The sequence below is a fragment of the Eretmochelys imbricata genome, chromosome 3 (assembly GCF_965152235.1).
Source record: "Eretmochelys imbricata isolate rEreImb1 chromosome 3, rEreImb1.hap1, whole genome shotgun sequence".
NCBI classification, from domain to species: Eukaryota; Metazoa; Chordata; order Testudines; family Cheloniidae; genus Eretmochelys; species Eretmochelys imbricata.
This window is the reverse complement of record NC_135574.1, coordinates 71679311-71693044: the sequence shown is the minus strand read 5'-3', so window position 1 is coordinate 71693044 and position 13734 is coordinate 71679311. Positions and strand designations below refer to the sequence as shown.

At 38.9% G+C, this 13734-nt stretch overlaps 1 protein-coding gene across 7 annotated transcripts in view; it reads left to right on the top strand.

Annotated features, from left to right (window-relative positions):
- EPHA7 (EPH receptor A7) overlaps positions 1–4420 on the top strand; it is a 178043-nt gene extending 173623 nt beyond the window's left edge. For all 7 annotated transcript variants that reach the window (XM_077811677.1, XM_077811676.1, XM_077811675.1 and 4 more), the window contains 2 exons: positions 1444–1599; positions 4306–4420. In XM_077811677.1, coding sequence (XP_077667803.1) covers positions 1444–1599; positions 4306–4420 — 271 coding nt within the window. The remainder of the gene's footprint in view (positions 1–1443; positions 1600–4305) is intronic.
- The last annotated feature ends 9314 nt before the right edge of the window (positions 4421–13734 follow it).

Genomic DNA, 13734 nt, shown 5'->3' with positions numbered 1-13734 from the left:
TTGTCCCACGCCTACCTCCTCAGAAACACCCCAAAACCCTGCCCTTCCATGCCAAGCATGCTGCAAAAGCGAGCGAGAGGGACAAAGTGTCTCTCTCTCTCACACACACGACTGCGGTGATTTACGTCTCTATTGGCTGCTCCGGTGCCTGAACCAACCTGCCTGCGCTTCCGGAAAAGGGTGTGTGACCACTCTTGCGACTTCCTTTTGCTTCCCTGTCAGAAGTCATTTTTCTGGGGGGAAAGCAAAGAAATCTGCTGGGGTCATGAATTCTGCGCACACGCAGTGACGCAGAATTCCTCCAGGAGTAAAAATTTTAAGAACACTTTTGCTTCAGATTTGACAAAACGCAAAGAAGGTACTAATGTGAGATTTCTAAAGATAGCTACAGCACTCAACCCAAGGTTTAAGAATCTGAAGTGCCTTCCAAAATCTGAGAGGGATGAGGTGTGGAGCATGCTTTCAGAAGTCTTAAAAGAGTAACATTCTGATGCAGAACCTACTGAACCTGAACCACCAAAAAAGAAAATCAACCTTCTGCTGATGGCATCTGACTCAGGTAATGAAAATGAACATGCATCAGTCTGCACTTCTTTGGATGGTCATCAAGCAGAACCTGTCGTCAGCATGGACGCATGTCCCCTAGAATGACATTGAAGCATGAAGGGACATATGAATCTTTAGCACATCTGGCACGTAAATATCTTACAATGCTGACTGCAACAGTGCCATGAGAACACCTATTCTCACTTGTTTGTCTGAGCAATTGGCTGAACAAGTAGGACTGAGTGGACTTGCAGGCTCTGAAGTTTTACACTGTTTTATTTTTAAATGCAGTTTCTTTTGTACATAATTCTACCTTTGGAAGTTCAACTTTCATGATAAAGAGATTGCAATACAGTACTTGTATTAAGTGAATTGAAAAATACTATTTATTTTCTTCTTTTTTACAGTCCAAATACTTGTAATCAAAAACAAATATAAAGTGAGCACTGTAATCTGTGTTTGCTGTGTTGTAATTGAAATCAATATATTTTAAAATGTAGAAAACATCCACAAATATTTAAATAAAAGGTATTCTATTGTTTAACAGTGCAATTAATTGCGATTATTTTTGTTAATCACTTGACAGCCCTACAGATAATAAAAAAGAATGTTGATTTCCAGTGGATAACAGTAGCCCATCAGGTTGACTTCACTCTTAATGAACTTTTGTCATGCATTACAATATGCTAAGGGGAACGTTACCAAAAGCTGCAAAATACTCTTACATACGTGATTGCTAGCCATAGCAAACAATTAACAGAACAGGTGAAATTGCATATTTGACCCTATATTTTTCTATTCCTATTTCTATCCTCCACCTTCTCTGACTCTTCCAAATACTCTGTTATGGTTTATTATTTTAGGAAACAATTTATGTTACTGTTTTCTTCTGCCTAGACCAATTAGCCCTCTTCTGGACCAGAACACTCCCGATTTCACCACGTTCTGCTCTGTAGGAGAATGGTTACAAGCTATTAAGATGGAAAGATATAAGGATAACTTCACAGCAGCAGGCTACAACTCTCTTGAATCAGTAGCCAGGATGACTATTGAGTAAGTTGGCACTGGGCATGGTTGACCTACATTTAGCGACCTTCTAGGTAAAAGCCAAATAATATTAAGTTGCAAAATACTAGACCCAAATAGTACAAACTCAGTTCGTAAGGCCAGATTCTGTCCTCACTGAGGTTTACTCAGCACAGGAGAGTGAGTCCAGGGAGCAGATCCTGTCTTCTTGATTCTCTGCCCTACACAATTAGTGTAGTTTAGAGCAGCCCAGCAGCATCTCTAACCTATTCCAGTTAGTAACAGTCATTTTAGGACTGTCTGCCAACATAAAATTGGCAGAGGACATCAGTGGAACAGGAACAACCCCCTTCTCCTCCCTGGCATGTCCCTATGCTCGGGCTGAGGAGGCAGGAGGCTTAGAAGCTGGCCGTGCCAGCTGAGAGCTCCCGCTAAAAGGGGGAATTCTCAGCTGCCCAGATATGGCCAGTGTTTGAATTTTTGGGCCACCTGGGTAGTACATATGTACCAGACTCTCAGAAAGATTGTAGCCCATTTTTAATGTATATGAAAATCACCACCACCACCCCCAGATCACTCCCTGCTAACGAGCATATCTCAAGGACTGGAAGATTTTGAAAAAATAACAAGGAGTCCTTTGGCACCTTAGAGACTAACAAATTTATTTGGGCATAAGCTTTTGTGGGCTAGAACCCACTTCATCAGGTACATGGAGTGAAAATACAGGAGCAGGTATAAATACATGAAAGGATGGGGGTTGCTTTAGCAAATGTGAGGTCAGTCTAACAAGATAAATCAATTAACAGCAGGATACCAAGGGAGGAAAAATAACTTCTGAAGTGGTAAGAGAGCTGTCCATTACAGACATTTGACAAGAAGGTGTGAGTAACAGTAGGTAGAAATTAGTATTGGGGAAATTAAGTTTCTTTTTGTAATGACGCAACCACTCCCAGTCTCTATTCAGGCCTGATGATATCCAGTTTTCAAATTAATTCCAGTTCTGCAGCTTCACATTGGAGTCTGTTTTTGAAGTTTTTTCTTGAAGAATTGCATCTTTTAGGTCTGTTATTGAGTGACCAGAGAGACTGAAGTGTTCTCCTACTGGTTTTTGACTGTTATGATTCCTGATGTCAGATTTGTGTCCATTTGTTCTTTTGCGTAGAGACTATCCAGTTTGACCAATGTACATGGCAGAGGGGCATTGCTGGCACAATGGCATATATCACATTGGTAGATGTGCAGGTGAATGAGCCCTTGATGGTGTGGCTGATGTGGTTAGGTCCTATGATGGTGTCCCTTGAATAGATACATGCACAGAGTTGGCACCGGGGTTTGTAGCAGGGTTTGGTGTTTTTGTTGTGTGGTATATAGTTGCTGGTGAGTATTTGCTTCAGGTTTGGGGGCTGTCTATAAACGAGGACTGGCCTGTCTCCCAAGGTCTGTGAAAGTGAGGGATTGTCCTTCAGGATAGGTTGTAGATCCTTGATGATGCGCTGGAGAGGTTTTAGTTGGGGGCTGTAGGTGATGGCTAGTGGCGTTCTGTTACTTTCTTTGTTGGGCCTGTCTTGTAGTAGGTGACTTCTTGGTACCCTTCTGGCTCTGTCAGTCTGTTTCTTCACGTCACCAGGTGGGTATTGCAGTTTTAAGAATGCTTGATAGAGATCTTGTAGGTGTTTGTCTCTGTCTGAGGGATCGGAGCAAATGCAGTTGTATCTTAGAGCTTGGCTATAGACAATGGATCGTGTGATGTGGTCTGGATGAAAGCTGGAGGCATGTAGGTAAGTATAGCGGTCAGTAGGTTTCCGGTATAGGGTGATGTTTATGTGACCATCACTTATTAGAACTGTAGTGTCTAGGAAGTGGACCTCTTGTGTGGACTGGTCCAGGCTGAGGTTGATGGTAGGGTGGAAATCGTTGAAATCTTGGTGGAATTCGTCAAGGGCCTCCTTCCCATAGGTCCAGATGATGAAGATGTCATCAATGTAGCGCAAGTAGAGTAGGTGTGTAAGGGGACAAGAGCTGAGGAAGCATTGTTCTAAGTCAGCCGTAAAAATGTTGGCATACTAAGGGGCCATGTGGGTACCCTTTTTGCATGCTGTCTGTGTTGTGGAGAAAGGGATTTGCATCCTTGCAAAGGAACCAGGTGGTTAGCATGAGCACAAAGGTTTGCTGGAGGTCGAGTGTGCCTCTATATTGGCTCTGTGGTCTCTTAGAGGTCTTCTTGGCTTTCATGAAGCAGAGCCGCAGGCCCTGCCCATTCCACCCTCTTCCCAGAGAGGCTTTGCAGGTCAGAACGTAGTGGGGATGGCGTTATAGAGACAGCTCCACCCTACCTTCCACTTATATGGCAGCGGAGGTTTCCTACATGCATGTCTCTAAAGGGCACAATGTGGTCACAGTAATCTTCCTTTTATACAGTGACTTTATCCTGAAAGCATCCCAGTAGGAGTGTTTTCCTACACTGAGTTTTCTTCGTAGGTACAGTTACACATGATAAGTGATGCAAAACAATGTTATCTCACTCCCAAAACTAGGGAAATGTGTATATTTCTGATGAGAAGATCGAGTAGGGTTTTAGGCACGATTCACAATATTGATATGAGGCTCCAGTATAGCTTTGGTATATTCAAACATGGGTGCCCAGGGTACTACTCAGTTTTAAGTGACTCCTTTATCCCATATAAGTGCACTGTACATCGAATAATTAATACTGTACACATTTATCTTTCCCAGTGATGTGATGAGTTTAGGGATCACGTTGGTTGGTCATCAAAAGAAAATTATGAGCAGCATTCAGACTATGAGAGCACAAATGCTACATTTACATGGCACTGGCATCCAAGTGTGATAGACATTTCTCCCTTATGAGGGAGGTAACGGACTGAGAGAACAGCACTGGCCTTCAGTATACATGAAGTGCTGCTGGAAGACACTTGATCTCCTGGGTCCTTCCTGCAGTGAAGAGAAGATCTACAAGAAGCACCTACAGACTTGAACTCCTAAGTGCCACCAGAGGTTACTAAAAGGGAATTGGGATCCACCACTGATGGCAAGGAAAACAGCAGTGACAATAAACAAAGTACTACCTGAAACACATACAAACACCTTGAGCTCTCTAACCTCCTTTTTATCTAATAGACTTTTTAAAATGTACATAAAGAATTTAAAAAAGAATATATTTGTCAGATAAAATCATGATACTATTGTTAAATTCAGCAAAATATTTTCCTTAAATCTTGATTTAAGAATCTTTTTTTAATCATTTGTGTTTATTCTTCATAAAGACCTTCTTTTAGTATGATGTTTATATCTCTGGACCTTTCTAGGGCTAATTCTATGACACATTACTACACTGGGTACCTCTGAAAGGTTACTAGAAGTTTTAGAAATGTAACAAGCATGACTGAGCAACATATATCTGTCCAAACATTGATATCCTTTTTTGTGCCATTTTATTCTGTTAAATCAACACTGTATTGACATGGTTTGCTAACTGGCAGGGAGTCAAGAAAATGCAAGTTGCTAAGAGCTCTGATATTTTTTAAAGAATTTTTTAAGGTTAAACATATATTATCTTTTAAAGGAAAAAAGAAAAAAAAGCAATAATGACCCCTAAGTAGTCCTAGGCACTTTTAACAAATTGTTTGCAAGATGATTTTAATGGACTAGATTTAAGATGAGATTTTTTAAGGAGTAGATCCATAACTGTAAACCAACTGAGGTATTTTATGGAGTGGATGATAATAGGAGTGCCTCAGAAGTCAGGTGCAGTTCTCCAGTGTTACCTATTTTAATCTGAGCACATCACATTTTTTTCAATGCTCTGCATTAGCAAATCTGAGAGAAATGGCTGGCATATATTTTATATGCATTTCAGTTGAGTGCAGTCCAGCTGTGAGAATAAGAATTTACCTTTGATATTAGAACTGTAGAGCATGAGGCAAGGGGCAGTTCAGAATTTTCACATTGTTTACTAGCTTTCATTGCTCTCAACACCAACACCATACACACACACACATTCATTTGGGAACTTGAGTGCAAAAGTACTTGCTCAATTAAAAACTTTTACACCATTTTTATTTATATATGTACCTTATTTAACTAAACTGTTAAACTACCATAAGCAATAAGAAAGCGTGGCTACAGATATTGCAGGAATGTATACACATCAGAGAGATGCTTTCAGAAATTATGAAAATTGTGAACTACCCCTTCAGTGAAATGCTGAACTTCCAAAGAGAATTGGGCTGCTTCCGTTGATTTTGATAGAGAAAGATCCCAGGGATCAGTCATGAATTGGTCTTGTTTGATAATGTGGGCATCCACAAAAAAACTGTAAATGTTCCTTTGTAAAACTTGTAAATTTAATTTATACTGTCTTGTTTTGTACACACATTTCTGTGTAGTGAGCTCTGAATACATTGAAAATGCACTATATTTTTCTATTTTACTTGCAGAGCGTCACAAAAGAACATGTATTTTCAGTGCTACATAATGTGTTTTCCCACATTTAGGACCAAAGACAGCTACAGAAAACTCAAATGGATCATTCCTTCCTCCACCCCACCCCTTTTTTTATCGCTGTACAGTGTTACATTTTCCATTTTATTTATTTGTTTGATTAGAAAAATCAGTTTGATTATACCAATTTTCTTCTCCTTCTGCCTTCGTTGAAGAAAATCTGTAAAAAGCTTTTAATTAGCATAATCCCGTTACATAGACACTTCCATTTGTAATCTTTGTAATAGACTGTAAATATATTTTTGGAACTATAACACAATGTTCACAAGGATTATTTTTCAGTGTCCATATATGATCGTTTATACAATTCACAACCCTTTGCAGTCATGTTGAGAAGCATACTTTATGGCCTGGTTTGGCTACAAAAAAGAACGGCGAAGATTCTTATTTACCATTAGATTATCAACTCAGAAGAAATGAAGTTATTTGCATACACATAAGTCAGCAGGCTTTTTTTACTGTTAATTTTTTTTTTAGAAAATTATTAATATTAGAAGACAAAATGCACCACAAGCCCAAATTTTCAGTCTAATGCACCTAAACCTTCCGGCACTTAAGTTAGCAATTGTGTTGTGTTGTAGGCAGCCAGTTTTGAAAATCTTGACACTAAATCTACAATAAGGAACCTAGGCTGGACTTTTCAAAGGGGCCTAATGTACTCAGCTGCCCACATCCCATCATATTGCAATGGAATTTGGGTGCCTACCTCCACTAGGCCATTTTGAAAGCCCCAGTTCTAAATATACACATCTCATGGGAGTTGTGGACAAACCCTCTTTAAATGGAAAATGAGGCAAACACCTGTATGCGACTGTGTTCAAGAGGCACAAACGATGAAACACATCATATCTGAGTGTCCCCTTTGTTCTTTCACCAAGGGCCTGAAATACATTCACCAGCTCACTGCTGCAGCAATGTGCTGGCTATCAAATCTAGATACAAATTTATAATCATTGCTACCTAGCCAAGCCGTATGAAAGAAGAAGTTCTAAGTGGTCTGACTTTCAAAAGTGTTGAGCCTTCTCCAGCATTCAGTCCTTGACTCAGCAAGATATCATGTGGTTCACTTTGTAGACCCTTCATGGGACTTGGACACATGCTTAACCTTGAGCAGATATTTAAGTGCTTTGCTGTATAAGGGTTAACTTAACATGTGATTAAATGCCTTGCTATATTGGGGCCTCAGGTTTAGAAGCTGTAGGGTGATCAATTATTTTCCATATCAAGCCACTTACTTAAGTACCTAACTATGGATTTAGGAGTTGAACTTCAAGCACCCACTTTTGAAAACTTTTGGGTTCAGGGGCTCGATCATGCAAGATGCAATGCTATTCCTTTTTAATAAGAGTTGAGGGCCACTCTGCACCTTTAGGAGTTGCTAGGCAGCATGGACTTATCAATGCAGGTTTGAAATCTTAACTTTAGGCAAAGAAATTTTAAAATGAGGCTCATAATAATGATTATGTCTACTTTATCTTTCCCGTTTACGGTCATAGCCAAGTCAGATGCTTTGAATAGATGATAAAACATTGATCATCTATCTCTCTTGACTGCCTTAAAGTTGCTACATATTCGTATGCCTTTGAAAGAGGCAGGACAGACCTTCAAAGCACAATCAATATTCAAATACCTAGTCTATCTTTCTGGCTAGAACATTATTGCAATTAGGAGTATATGTATGCATATCCAATTTTTAGCTGGCAAAGCATCAACATTATAATGTTGCTTTCAATTCTCTATGTTTGAAGAGAGATGGAACAGGGTAAGGAAAACAATGGCAGAAAAAGGTTGGAATCTTCTATTGAGACTCAAGCATTTGGCGAGCAGTGGAAGAAAATGTGGAAATTAAAAAAAAAAGTTTCCAATTATTTAGAAAATGAAACAAATCACGCGGGTCAAATTCTAGCCTTGTACCCCATCCAACTAAATTGAAGTCACTGGCGTTGTACAGGGTGTAAATCAGATTAGAATTTCTCCTTGTGTGTGCTTGACTGCTAGAAAGTTATTTTTTCCGAATGAACCAAATTTTCGTTTTATAACTAAATAAGCTCTTCCATCACCAATATCTTCCAGATTTTCTTAAAACACACTTGTCGCTTCCAACAATGTGCAATGAATCATCTACCTGCAATTGTTAAGCAGGATATTAATTCTTTATTGCTCTAATTGTGTTGATGTTCCAGTGAAAGACCCAACTGTCCCACTGCTAAATTGCACTTCTATAACATCTAAAATAAATTGGAATGTTCATTTACATATAACTTCACTCAAGAGGCTATGTGATCATATATGATAGTTATTGTTTGGATAAAATCATGTTTAACTGAAACTCTGACATGGTCATGTTAAAAAACTCCAGGAAGGAAAAAAATGCTTTTATGTATCTAAAACTTGAATGTTGTTTTTAATATCTCAATAATTCAGCTCCGTTTGTATTCACCATTTAAAAATTAGTTTTTGATATGTTTAAACTGGATTCATTTGGCATCCACTGAGTTAGTTTAAAGAAATTATTTTAAATTATATTTTGCTTTTCTCCACTACTAATTCACAGAAAATAATTTCCCAGTGTTTGGAATGTTACAAAAACTATTACTTTAATGTAGGGAATGAGTTTTACTTTATATTTGTCAGGTAAGAGTTGAAATAAGCAGAATTTGTCCTTAACTTCCAAAAGGATTTATATATAGCAATATAACTACAGTATAACAAATTATATTACTAATTTAGGGTAGATTTGTGTCATTTATGCATAGCCCATAATTAGAAGTGATGCAGAAGTACATTGGCCCAGGGTGAGTTTCAGCAGGCATTCTACCTCTTAGAAACAGAATGGATCAGATAATGGGCAGTAAACACGGAGTATGATGTTACTGAACCAAAATAAGAGTATGTCCTTTTGTCACTTCACTTTTAAAAAAAAGAATACTCAAAAAGTTAGAAGTTAAAACCTACCTTTTTTTAAAAGCCAACCATACCATTTCTGAAGTTAAAAATGATATAACTCTTTTCACAAATGTCTGTTGTTTTTCTATTTCAAAATTATTTATTTAAATAGAGCATATATGGAAGGCAGGGGAAGAGACCAGGTCCCTGGTCCAGGTTAGAAATCCCAGTATAAGAAATGTGTGAGACAAATGCTTGCCTACAATAACTCTGACACCTGAGCTGAGGCTGCAGTAATACCAAACTCCAGTTTCAGGGGATTGGCCCAGGAAAGTTATTGTGTGTACTCAGATGAGTTAAACAAAATTGATACAATGTGACAGAGTAATTGTTTTTATCAAATTTGGTAGCTACCTGAAGATGGTAGATTCCGGATTTAGGAGACAACTCAAAATGTCTGAGCTTTGAGGTAGCACATAGGACCAGAAGGGACCTCCTAGGTCATCAAGTCCAGTCCCTTGCTAACACAGGCAACCTGGTCATAAATCTTGTATATACATTTTTCAGGCAAAAACTAGTTGGATTTTTTGCCCCCACAGCTATTGGAAGACTGTTCCAAAATCTAACTCCTCTGATAGTTAGAAACCTTCTTTTAATTTTCAACCTAAATGTATTTGTGGCCAGATTTTACCTGTTCTTGTGCCAACATTGTACTTTATCTTAAATAGCTCGCTTCCCTCCTTGCTGTTTACCTCTGTGATGTATTTATAGAGAGCAGTCATATTCCTTCTCAGCTATCATTTTAGTAAGTTAAATAAGCCAAGCTCTTTTAGAATCATTTTAGTTCCCGTAAAACTCAAATTCTGGGCAGCAGCATATTTTCCCATTATTCCCCTAAGAATCAGAAGTCTGGCCAACAATTACTTTCAAGCAAGAATATTTATTGCTTGCATAGTGCAGCCTTCCATCTACTTAGGAATATACAGACTTAAATTAAATTTCCCTTGAAAAACAGTGGTTTGAAGGGGAAAAAAATAAGAGGTTGGTGAACGTACAAAAAACATGACCAAAAAAAGAGACCATAAATGTCATGAAACCCAAAATATTACTTGGTTCTTCTGTCCTTATTGGTATTGCATTCTCTATAGTCCTTTGCAGAACATGTATAATTACTGAAGGATATTACATACCAGATTAAAAGACGGAAATAAAAATGCGTTGTATCCTAGAGCTGAATGGAAGCAGTAAGCAAGCTAGCTAGTTTTTGCTTTTGTTTTAAAGCATATATTTAAAATGTGTTAAGTTGGGTGGCTTACACATGTTAAGGCAGCGATTCTCAACCAGGGGGGTACATATTTGCCCAGTTTTAAAATAGGGTCCATAAAAAGCAGTAGTGAAGTCAGTACAAACTAAAACTCCATACAGACAATGACTTGTTTATACTGCTCTATATACCATACACTGAAATGTACGTACAATATTTATATTCCAATTGATTTATTTTATAATTATATGGTAAAAATGAGAAAGTTAGCAATTTTTCAGTAGTAGTGTGCTGTGACACTTTTGTATTTTTATGTCTGATTTTTGTAAGCAAGTAGTTTTTAAGTGAGGTGAAACTTGTGGGTATGCAAGACAAATCAGACTCCTGAAAGGGGTACAGTAGTCTGGAAAGATTGAGAGCCACTGTGTTAAGGTACAGGCTTCCATAACCTAAGTGCCACAACAGTGAATGTGTGATACCCATGAAACTGCGTTTGGGCATTTAGGACGGATAAATGGTGTACAGTTTAAGAGTGATGGGTACTATTTGAAATTTATGAGATTAAGAGACCTGGTAGGTTATGTGCAGTAAGATCATGAAAAGCATTAAAAATTAAAAAGCAAAACCCTTGTCCTGCACTTGACTGGAACCAGAAAGTGAGTGCAACAACAGGGGGAAATGTGAAGATGTTTAGAATGTGTGACTATTAATGGTGTGGAGTTCTATAATGTCAAGTTTCAAAAGCTTGCAGGGAGGCCAAGAAGCATCAAAATTTATTTTTAAAGTCTCATAGTTAATAAAATATGGCTAATAACCTTGAGTGGAGTGTTTTTAATACTATGATTTTTCTGAAGGCCAGATTGGAATTTGTCAAAGAAACTAAATTGAGACAGATGGGAAAGCAACTGGTAGTACACAGCCCATTGAAGCAGACTTGAAAAACACATGAAAGGAAATTTTTACATTAAAGGCATGAAAGTAAAATGTGAAGTATGATGATATTTCCTCTCAGAGGAATCTAGAATGGCTTTCTTTGACTGTTATAATGATGGCAGATTTCAGCACTGATGGTATGCAAATTGGGCAAAGTGAACTCTTGATTAGACTTGATTAGACCAGGAAAGAACCCCAAGTCAAGGAAGAGTCAATCACAGTCATAGAATAAGACGAGATATAGCCATGCCAGACTAATCCAGTCAGCCAAATGTATATTGGATGAAGACAAGGGAACATAATTTCTAAAACCTGAGAAGCTAAATCAAGAATGGCAAATATAGTCATCTATGGACCAAACTGCCCATGTTAAATTGAACTGAGCACCTGATTGTAGAAAGGTAAGAGTTTGTAAGGAATAAGAAGCAATAATTTAGGGGTCATCTACAATAATGTGGTTAACAAGGGAAAACACATCCAGTGGTTAGCTCTGTTATAGCCAAAGGCCTGCCTGTGCCACTGATATTAAAGTAGAATGTCAGAGCTCTCAGATGCTTTAGTCTAGTTGTGCGCCAGAGAGATACCCAAAAAGAAAAGGAGGACTTGTGGCACCTTAAAGATTAACCCATTTATTTGAGCATAAGCTTTCATGAGCTACAGGTTAGTCAACAATAAAATAATTAAATACTTAAAGTGGGGGGGAGGGGGGAAGAGCACATTAAAGAAATCACTAATGCTCTGAATCAAATATATTCAGAGTTATAAATATACATTTGACTTTACCTAATACATTAAAAGGCAGGGTCCCAGTCCCAGAGACCCAACCTAAGTCACAGGGCAAAATATGGCTCCTATAGAACTCAACAGGAGTTTTGCTATTGTCTTCAAGATTTTGCCTGGAGAGAGGAGATCTGTAAACAGAGGGGAAGAAAGAAACATGAATATTGTAATGAGCAGCATTTTGTGCAAGGAGATATGTTACTTAGGAAACTAGTGTTTATTCAACCTAGGATTATGCTGGTTTCCACTGGCTTACTGCAGGACTATCTACAGGCCATCTTTTGAGGTAAGTCTATGTGAAGACAAGATTCACTGGCTCAAGGTACCAAACCCCTGGTTCGACAAGAAAGTAACTACTGCCAACCAGGGACCCAGCTTCAGGGGTTAAATCATTAAAGCTTACAACTTGAGAGAGCTGGGTTCAATTCCTTGCTCTACTACTGATTGTCCGGCTGGTTTTGGGCAAGTCACTTAACTTCTCTGTGCCTAAGTTTCCAGTCTGTGAAATGGGGATTGCATCACTTCCCTACCTTACAGAAGTGGTATAAAAATAAATACATTTAAGATTGTGCGGTACTCAGATGCTAGGCTGATGGCACCCATAGAACTATCTTAGAGAGATGTTGCCCACAAGACACAGAGATTCTGTTCATTTGTCAGCTAGATTTCATCAATGGCGTTCGACTGGTGCCATGGTTGCAAATGAAAGTTGCTCTCCTATTGAGGTTGCATGTGAAAGAGCTGCAGTGTCTGTCCTCATATAGAGGTGATGCAGGGAGATGAAAATTGCACCACTCTGCACGCTGAGGAGTGAATGTTAGCCCTATGAGTTTAAATTTGAGCTCCCCTTCAAGGGAAAAGACAAAGAGCATGGCCATCCAACTGAGTAGGGCCCCACACTACAAGAAAGATGTGGAAAAATTGGAAAACATCCAGCGGAGGGCAACAAAAATGATTAGGGGACTGGAACACATGACTTATGAGGAGAGGCTAAGGGAACTGGGATTGTTTAGTCTGCGGAAGAGAAGAAGGAGGGGGGAGTTGATAGCTGCTTTCAACTAACTGAAAGGGGGTTCCAAAGAGGATGGATCTAGACTGTTCTCAGTGGTAGCTGATGACAGGACAAGGAGTAATGGTCTCAAGTAGCAGTGGGGGAGGTTTAGATTGGATATTAGAAAAAACTTTTTCACTATGAGGGTGTAAAACACTGGAATGCGTTACCTGAGGAGGTGTTGGAATCTCCTTCCTTAGATATTTTTAAGGTCAGGCTTGACAAAGCCCTGGCTGGGATGATTTAGTTGGGGATTAGTCCTGCTTTGAGATCCCTTCCATGGATTCTATGATTCTCCTGCTGAATCAATAATCTGGGATCCCTCTAGGTCTTGAAATAATTTTTGTTGGGCTCCATAATGAGGGCAACAAACTCTTTGCACCACTGTCTCGTCCTCCTTTTACCCAGAGTGACAGTGCTGGCATTAATTACCCAACAGAACCTGTGATCTAGGGCTAGGAATAGGAACCATGGTAATGGAAAATAGAAATTCCCCAATGGAAGTTAATACTGCTGCTCACTATGGCGTTAAAATTTTTGAGAGTTTGGTGTTTTGAACCATTCCCTGCCACTCTGCAAAACACCAGACCTGACTTCTTCCTTCAGTGGGATGTCCATAGACTCTGGAGAAGAGGAATCTTACTCCTGGGACCCCTATATTTGTCCATCATCCATTCCATGCAAACACTATGTTTGTGTGTGTCTGGGGAGGGAAGGATAGCATGGC